This window comes from Nannospalax galili, unplaced genomic scaffold, assembly GCF_000622305.1.
Source record: "Nannospalax galili isolate Female #2095 unplaced genomic scaffold, S.galili_v1.0 scaffold800, whole genome shotgun sequence".
NCBI classification, from domain to species: domain Eukaryota; kingdom Metazoa; phylum Chordata; class Mammalia; order Rodentia; family Spalacidae; genus Nannospalax; species Nannospalax galili.
Genome location: NW_008347125.1, coordinates 4,155,271 through 4,164,234, shown reverse-complemented (window position 1 = coordinate 4,164,234; position 8,964 = coordinate 4,155,271). Strand labels below are relative to the sequence as shown.

The 8,964-nt window shown below is 41.1% G+C and overlaps 1 protein-coding gene and 1 pseudogene across 8 annotated transcripts in view; both read left to right on the top strand.

Moving 5' to 3' along the window:
* The window catches only part of Ccng2 (cyclin G2), a 47,392-nt gene that overhangs the window by 5,022 nt on the left and 33,406 nt on the right, over positions 1–8,964 (top strand). For 6 of the 8 annotated variants that reach the window (XR_003851173.1, XR_003851174.1, XR_003851172.1 and 3 more), the window contains 2 exons: positions 558–688; positions 4,096–4,304. Coding sequence is in view for 3 of the 8 variants with exons in the window: in XM_029568534.1 (XP_029424394.1) it covers positions 558–679 (122 nt within the window). In the remaining 5 variants the exon portion in view is untranslated. Of the gene's footprint in view, positions 1–557; positions 689–2,931; positions 3,108–4,095; positions 4,305–8,964 lie in introns of those variants that run through there. The other 2 variants (XM_029568536.1, XM_029568535.1) reach the window with 2 other exon arrangements.
* LOC108491340 overlaps positions 6,289–8,964 on the top strand; it is a 6,799-nt pseudogene continuing 4,123 nt past the window's right edge.

Here is an 8,964-nt window from a genome sequence, read left to right as displayed (position 1 = left end):
TAATAATAAATTTTTAAAAAACAAAAACATTTGAAGGTAAATATCTATTTAGTCCTTATTTTTAAAAGCAAGTTTCTTTTCTGGTGTTTCATTTTTTTCCCCTGTGGTATCTTAAATATTTTGCATAATACTTTGAGTTTTTTTACCTTCTGTATTTATTTTTTTCTTAAATGGCAAGTATTGGAATTCTTAAAGTGCAGCCATGACACAGTATTAAACCAGAAAGGAACTCTGTTAGCCCAGCTTCTCTGAATGCAGGTGTTCTTTCTGAGGATCCCGGCCTGGTGGCGGAAGTATATGCTGCCAGGCGGTTATTCTCAACTGTGTACTAGGAAGTAGACCAAATTCATACACTAATGGCATAGGGTGATGTCCCCTCATATCTGTCATTTTGGTAGCTTTACCAAAAAAAAGTCAGTGATGTTTCTTTTTAAGCCCCTTAGGTGAGCCAGCCCAGTGCAGCTTTGCAGCACAATGGTTTTTCATAAACTAGTAGTCTAATTAAGGAAATGCAAAATTTAGCTTGATCTGTTTCATTATTTTCATCTTACTTTTAGATAACAGTGAATATAAGAAGTGCTTTGGGGTTTTTAGGCATAGCAGGAGAGGAGCTGTGAGCCTGGCTGGACCTACAGGATCTGCAAGAGTGAAGGTTTGGACAGCAGAGGCTTATGCCTAAGAAGACTAGGTGGGTTGAGGAAGTCATCTTACGATGGGCTTGCAGATGGAATGTCTAGGCTGCAGTCATAGTCAGGTGTAAGGTTTGCAAGTCCAACAGTCATTCTGAGGAGTCAAGCATGGTGCTGAGTCAGGGACAAAACAAAGTACAATGCTTTTTCTTAAACTAGTAGTCTAGTTAAGGAAATGTGAAATTTAACATGATCTGTTCATTGTTTTTGTCTCACTTAGATAATAGTGAATATAAGAAGTACTTTGGGGTTGTTAGGAAAGAAGTAGGGCACAGCAGTAGAAGAGCTGTGATGAGGAACCTGACTACAGGATCTGCAAGAAGGAAGGTTTGCACAGCAGAGGTTTATGGCTAAGCAGCTTGTAAGCTAGGTGGGTTGCGGAAGTCATGTTAGGGTGGGCTTGCAGATAAGACTGTGCTGCAGTCACAGTCAGGTATAATTTTTGTAGCTCAAACAGTTCTGAGGAGCCAAGCATGGTGCTGAGTCAGGGACTCATGAATAACCAAGATGGATCTAATGATGGAGAGAATATTGGCATCATTTGAAAGGAACTTGGGAGAAGTTGATTTGTGATGAAAGTAGTATGATATTAGGTGCTTGTATGCCAGGTAGGTAGGGGTCTTGCACATGTTGGCAGTCTGAAATAGAAAGTCCCTTGATAAACCATGGTTAGAGATGGGTGAAGATCTCAGCCATGATTGAGATTTGGAATTTCTCAAGCAGTAGTAGTTGAAGTCATTAAGAAACCTGCTTTAGAAAGGTCAGTTGGAGCTTTAAGGAGTTTGGCATTTGTTCAAGAATAATTGCTATGAGGTCTTCATTTATTTTTATCCCCAGATGCATGAGACTGAATTCTATTACTGGAATTGGTTTCCTAAATGAGTCAAATAGTCTCCTTAAATGTTGCAAACCAGATCCGAAGAAGCTGGTTTGAGCCAGGCATGGTGCACGCCTTTAATCCCAGCACTCGGGAGGCAGAGGCTGATGGATCTCTGTGAGTTCAAGGCCAGCCTGGTCTACATAGTAAGTTCCAGGCCAGCTGAGGCTACAGGGAGACCCTGTCTCAAAAAAAAAAAAAAAAAAAAAAGCTGGTTTGGATTGTTTCAATACAACCCAAAACCATAGTCATTACAATTTTCCTGAGCAGCTAAGATCCCAGGGGGTTTAAACAGGTATCTTCCTAACTAAATATACTGATTTTTATTCTTAAAAAAGAACTGTGGAAGGGCTGGTTAAATGTGTCAGTGGTTAAGAGCATTGGCTGCTCTTGCAGAGGACCTGGGTTTGATTCCCAGCACCCACCTGGCAGTTAACTGTTCCTAACTCCAGTTCCAAGGTCCTCTGACCTCTGCAGGCATTGCACAACACAGGTGCATTCACATACATGCAGGCAATACACTCACACATAAACCAAAAATAATACACTCATACACATAAACCAAAAATAATAATAATAAATATAATAATAATACATATTATATATAGAAAGCACTGTGTAACATGCGTGTTGTTGATAGTACATGCCTATAGTCCTAGCAGTCAGGAGGCAGAGGCAGATGATATCTGAGTTTGAGGCCAGCCTGGTCTATATAGCCAGTTCTAGACCTGCCATAACTGCATAGTGAGACTGTCTCAAAAATCCTAACCAAAACAAAGAAAAAAGAACTGGGGGGGGGGGGATGGTCGGTTCTTTCCTTCTACGTGGGTTCTGGGAATCAAACTCATCTTTGTTGGCAAGTGCCCTACCTGCTGAGCCCTCTGTCTGCCCCCCCCCCCCCAGTTTTCTTCTGACCTCCACATTGGCTGTGACTTACACACTCATTAAATAAATATAATTTTAAAAACTTGTAATGAAGAACTTGAGCTGAGGATGAAGCTCAAGCATGCATGAAGCCTTGAGTTTGGCCGAGCACCACATAAACCGTATGGTGACACACACCTGTAATCCCGGCATAGGAAGTGGAGGGAGGAGGGTCAGAAGTTCAAGGTCATCCTTTACTTTGTATTGAGTTCAATGCCAACCTGCTATGCTTGAGATACTGTCTCAAAACAAAATAAGAAATGGCAGAATGATCTAAAAGAAAGTTTCTTCTCAAATACCATTTGTTTTTTCAAGTCATAAAATTAGCCAGTAGTTTCATGAAAATAAACATTTTTTAAAATAATTTTTAAAGTGTTTTAAAAATTTCTCTCCTTTTCCTTACTCTTGGAAATATAGTTCAATTTTTTTTTTTTTTTTTAGGGGAAAATGTTTACTCATAATGACAGGGAAGTCTCAGCAGCATGAGCTTGAGATTTAGTCACGTCATATCCACAGTCACAAGAAGACCACAAGAAAGGCATGCATGCTGCTGTGCTCAGCTTGCTATGTCCACTCCTATAGATCAGGGTCCTGTGGAGGGAATGGGACCACCAAGAGTTCAGATATTACAAAGAAATCTGAAACAGTGCTCCCTCCAGACTTCTTAAGGCTTGCATGTTACTGTGTTCTTGACAAGAGAGTGAGGGGTAGGTGAGTGGAAGATAAAGGAGCCATCCCCACTAATAGGGCTGACTCACTGATGAACTTACAGCTTTGCCAAACATCAGTGTCTTATTCAGAGTTAGTTTTGCTTGTAAGGTGCATTTTACTCAATGTGATTGTTTTGTGCTATACAGCTAAGGCCTAGAAGTTCCAGTTTTCAGTGCTTGTTCTTGCTCTGGTGTTTGAGAGAGCCAGTGGCACAGTCATTGATATAAGGAAGACACTTAAACCACAGCTTAACAATTGTATTGAAAATACTTAGAATTCTGCAGTTAACTTCCTTCTAGAGTGAACTGGTACAAGCATAATAGATGGGCAGATAGAATTTGTTTAACTCTCTTAAGAAAACATTGTTTTTAGCATTTTAAAATGTGTATGTGTATGACTGTTAGCCTGTATGTGTATATGTACACCTTGTGCATGCCTGGTACCCATGGAGGCCAAAAGAAGAGAATCAGATCCCCTGGAACTGGAGTTAGAGATGGTTGTGTGCTGCCACTGAGCCATCTTTCTAGCCCCAAGAGAACTTTTTTTTGTTTCAGACTTTTTGAGGTGGGATCTCCCTATAGTCACAGCTGGCCTGGAATTCATTATAGAGACCTGACTGGCTTTGATCTTATAGGAACCTGCCTGTCTCTACCTCCCAAGTGCTGGGATTAAAAGTGTATACTCTACCATACCTGGCTCCTAGAAAAGTATTCTTAAGAGAAAAAAAAAATTGTATTTTCTAGTGAGAATAGTCGTTATAAGTTAAATTCAATTCTGTATGTAAAGATGAACTCTTGAATACAACATTCATATAGACTGCAGCAGACTCAGTTTTATCTTACCTGTAAGCATCTGCATTTTAAGAAATGGCCCTCTTTGTCTCTTTCCCTTCAGTGAGGACTCTTGTGAAGACATGAGCTGTGGAGAGGAGAGTCTCAGCAGTTCCCCTCCCAGTGATCAAAAGGGCACCTTCTTCTTTGACTTCAAAGTTGTGAGGCATGGTGGCGCACTCCTTTCCAGCACTTGGGAGGCAGAGGCAGGTGGATCTCTGTGAGTTCAAGGCCAGCCTAGTCTACATAGTGAGTTCCAGGCCAGCTGGGGCTACAGGGAAACCCTGTCTCAAAAAGACCGAAAAAAAAAAAAACCCAAAAAACAAAGTGGCACAGACACTGTGTTTTCCGTCTTAGAACTCAGATTGTTAGGATTCAAGTATATGCACCTGTTTCAAAGCAATAAATGGGGGAGTGGGTAGTTTTCTGGTCCAGCCCCCATCCAGACAGGAATACCTACCTTCTGTTATTCAGATCAGATCTGGCCTATTTTCATATTTAATCCTAGGCCATCAAATGTATTAGTGCTTCTTAAACAATGACAAGTACTTTGAACATTGGCACTTTATATTTTTTGTTGACCTTTATGGGGAGGAGGGAAGGTGCTGAAACCTTTGTTACTTTTGAAGATGATTTTTAAAGAATAGTGTAACTTATCTTAAATTTTTATAAAGTCTTTAGGTATCCATTTAACAGACTGGGAGTGCAAGTGCTTCCTTAGCAGGGCACTGGATAAACCTTTCTTGGTTTATCATGGATTTCCTTCTCCCCACTCTCAGAACAGACCACATAGCACTCTTTATTCCATTGTTTTTCCAATGATCCATATTCTGTCTGATACACATCCTATAATGTAGGTATTGTAGTAACATTTCTATTGTTATAGATGTCTTAATTTGAAGGTTCTGCTAAAGCGGAAATTGTCACCTAAGGGTGTAGTCATCTCTAAATTTTTTAATTTTTGGTAAAAGCACTTGGTAAACTCCAACCAGAATGCTGAGTGCATCCTTTTCACTCTAACTGCTGCCAACCCTTGAGGTCACCGTAGCTCCTCACCACAGCTTGGCTCTTAGTCCTGGAAATACCAAAAGTGACTTTTTTTCTCTAGGTGGTTAGAAAAATCAGGTTTAGGGACTGGAGAGATGGCTTAGCAGTTAAGAGCACTGGCTGCTCTTGTAGAGGATCTGGGTTTGGTTCCCAGCACCCACATGGCAGCTATCAACCATTTGTAAGTCTAGTTCCAGGAGCTCTGACACCCTCTTTGGCCTTCTTGGGCATTGCATGATACAGGTACACTTACACACATGCAGGCAATACACTCATACACAAAATAAATATAATAATGTTTTTTTTAAAGAAAATCAGGATTACCAATTATTGTTTTTATGGAATCTGTCTCCCCTCCCCTGGAGATCTGCATGTGGTATCCCACCTTTCCAGTGGAGAGCATGCTTCAGTGTGACCCTTACCAAATAACTGGCAAACTATACAATATAGTCTTTCATTCTTTGATTTGTTGAGATGTGAAGGTTATTTGTGACTTTCCAAACCTTGTGATCTTCCTCAATTCCTCCAGATGCTGTCTGGTGACTATCCATTACACATCTGTTCTACTTCTGGGTTTCAGTTTAGTCTAGACCTCACTCCTGAGCTCCCGGCTTGTTAGTTCACATTGACTATCCTCCTTGCAAGTTTCTGATTACTCCTAAACCTGTTCTTCTGGTATGTCTGTCCCACTGAATAAGAACTCTGTCTGCTCAAGTTGAAAACTTGGGTCATATCCTCATCTACTTGTTTACTGGAGAGTCACTCGCCTCATTTGGAGGATTTCATTTATAATGTTTATATCTCCTTACTGGGTGTCCTCTTTCTCTACAGCTGGCTTGGTTCAGGCCTGCCCCCTCTGTCAGGAGTGTTACCACACTCTTAGCCATCTCTTATTACAGGCCTGCTAATTTGAGTCTCTACCTTGCTGCTTATTATCTTTTTAAGACGTGAATAAGACTACCTTGAAAACTTGTTCAATAGGTCCTACTCAGTAAGGAGGAAAACTGTATCATGGCATAACAGGTCTCTCCTTGCTCGACATGCTGAGGCCTGTTTTGTTTTGTTTTTTTCTGGGGTAAAAAATGTTAAGAAAGATAACTGTGGCAGCTACAGACATTAGCATGGAGAACAGTCAGGAATCCCACAAAAGTCCAAGAGGGTTGAGGAAGGACTGAAGAAAGACAACAGCAGAGGGGATGAGGAGAAGGAAATGGGTGTTGGCCATTCCTTTGTGGCATTATTAGGGGACTCACAGGCAAGTCCAGGAACGGGGTGGTGCCCTTCAATCAGGTGCCTTTCCTGAGATGATAAATAAAATTGAGACTCAAGCATCCACTCTACTCACATCACAAACAGGCTGCCATTTTGGCCTTAGACTTGACCTAGTACCTTGAGTTAGTAAGAGATTTGGTTCTGCCTTTGATGCTGTGGTTTCTCCTTGCCCGTCTACAGGAACAAACATGTGAATGCTTCTCTTTGAGTAAGTCTTGTACCAACTGGTCACAATATGGACTTTATATTTACTTTACTTTACTTTCCTGGGGCTGGAGAGATGGCTCAGCAGTTAAGAACACTGACTGTTCTTGCAGAAGACATGGGTTCGCATCCCAGCACCTACATGGTAGCTAACAACTGTCTGTAACTCCAGTTCCAGGGGATCCGATAGCCTCTTCTGTCCTTGGGCACTGCATGGCATGGGTGTACTTACCTATATGCAGGCAATACATGTATACACATAAAATTTAAAAAACCCTGACTCCCTCAGCTTTTAAAAAAATAAAATAAATAAAAGCTTTACTTTCCTCTGAGCAAGTGCTACATCCTCTAAACTGGCTCAGAGAATGTGGTCATTGGCCAGCTAAATAAATTTGGCTGATTCGGGAATTTTCAGTCTGAGTGGTCTTTTTCCGGGGATCCCAAACTCCTTAACAAAGATGGTCCACCCACATTTGGAGCAGGCCATCTTCCTACTGTTTTGGAAACACCTCCAGGTATGTTTACATGGGGATTCTAAATTCATCAAGTTAAGATGATTAAGCATTATATGACTCCTTATCATGAGACTAGGGGGTATTCATTGGCAGTGAGGGTGGGGAAAGGCTTCCAGCAAAAGACACCAAGTAAAGAGATATTGGAAAGGTGAGAGCTGGTTGTGTACGTCCTGTTTCCTCTACCTTGACATAGTCAAGGGTAAACAAAGCATTGTAAATTGACAGATTCCAGGGCAAAGCTGGCCAAGTAAATAAAACTTAAACTCTTAGGGGTGTAGGACTTGTTCATAGGCTGGAGAAACGTGTCAAACACTAAAGGCTGGCATTCTGTCAAGAAGAAACCTGCCAACTGCTGACAGATGAAGTCAGCTACTGCATCAAGGAGATTGCACAGGATGCTTTGAAGTTCATGCACATGGGGAAGCAAAGAAGCTCACAAGTGACCTTGACTATGCCCTGAAGCTGAAGAACATGGAGTCGCTGTATGGCTTCCATGATGAGGAGTTCATTTCTCTCTCTCTCTTTTTTTTTTTTTTTCCATATAATGGGTGTTTAATTTTATAAGAAACAGCCAAATTCTCCAGCATGATCCAACCATTTTGCATTCCCACAACAATGAATGAAAGTCCTTGTTGCTTTCTGTCATGGTCAGCACTTTGTGGTATCTATGTTCTGGATTTTGGTTATTTTAATTGAAATATAGTGCCATTTTTGCTACTTTAATTTGCATTTCCTTCATGTCATATGATGTGGGGTATCTTTTCATATGCATATAACCCATCTGTCCATGTATCTTCTTTAAGATTTCTATTAAGATCTATAGCACATTTATTTATTTATTTATTTATTTATTTATTTATTTATTTTTACACCCACTTCCCAGATAGCACCCTCCCATAGCCTCCCTCCCCCCACTAGAGCCCTTATACTCTTATATCCCTGCTACTGTCTGCTGTGTTGTTGGCACCCCCAGCCATTCCCCACTACTTGCCCTTCTGGTAAATCTAGTCAGCCTATCTAGAGGTCTTTGTTTAGGAGGGTCAGCTGTTCCTCATCTAGCGGTAATCAGTTGTCAATATTCCTTTGGATAAGATTGGGGTCTGCTGTTCATTTTCCCAGTTCTATGCTGGGTTACTATCTGGGAATCCCTTTGGCCACCCTGGCCAACAACTCAAAAGAAGGTATTGCCTGTCTGGCATTGTTGCTTGTTATATAGCCTTTAGCTGTACATATGGACTCTGATGAAATTATATTGGCCCCTTTAATCTTTGGTTATACTTTCTTTTGGGTGTTTAAGGCCATACAGTTGGCCCAGATAAACCAATTTATTTTTACTCTTAAGGTTGTTTGAGAATCTGTTCCTCACATGGGCTTGGGAGGAGCCCTTGGTTCCTTTCTTTTACCAGTTCTGCCTATGTGAAGAGGATAAGTCAAAGGTCCTGCTTGACCATGGTTGGCTTCGCTTGGAAGCATGGAGGAAATGATTCCTCTGTGTTGACCCTCTTTATAGACTGGACACTGGTTCAAGTCCATCTGGTGGGGTCTCCTCGGCCTCCTTGATTAAGAGGACAGGTGACCCACCACCATTACAGGACATTTTGAGAGATGCTCATAGTCACCTGGAGGTAGTCGACCTAGGAAGGCAAGGAGCAAAAAGTGTTCTTTATGTCCCTCTGACCAAATTATTATAGGCCTCAAAGTATGTCTGTTAAACACCCAAGGAGGTTATTTCCACCAGTCTGGTATTTTTAATTACTGTGTGTCATGTAGATAAATCTTGGGCAAAGACCAGTTGTTCTCAGATAAACCTTATTTAGACATATATTTCTTGATCTGCTATATATAATTTATCAGTAGGCTGTAGGAGTAATATGGTTCCCTCTGGTTTTCAAAAC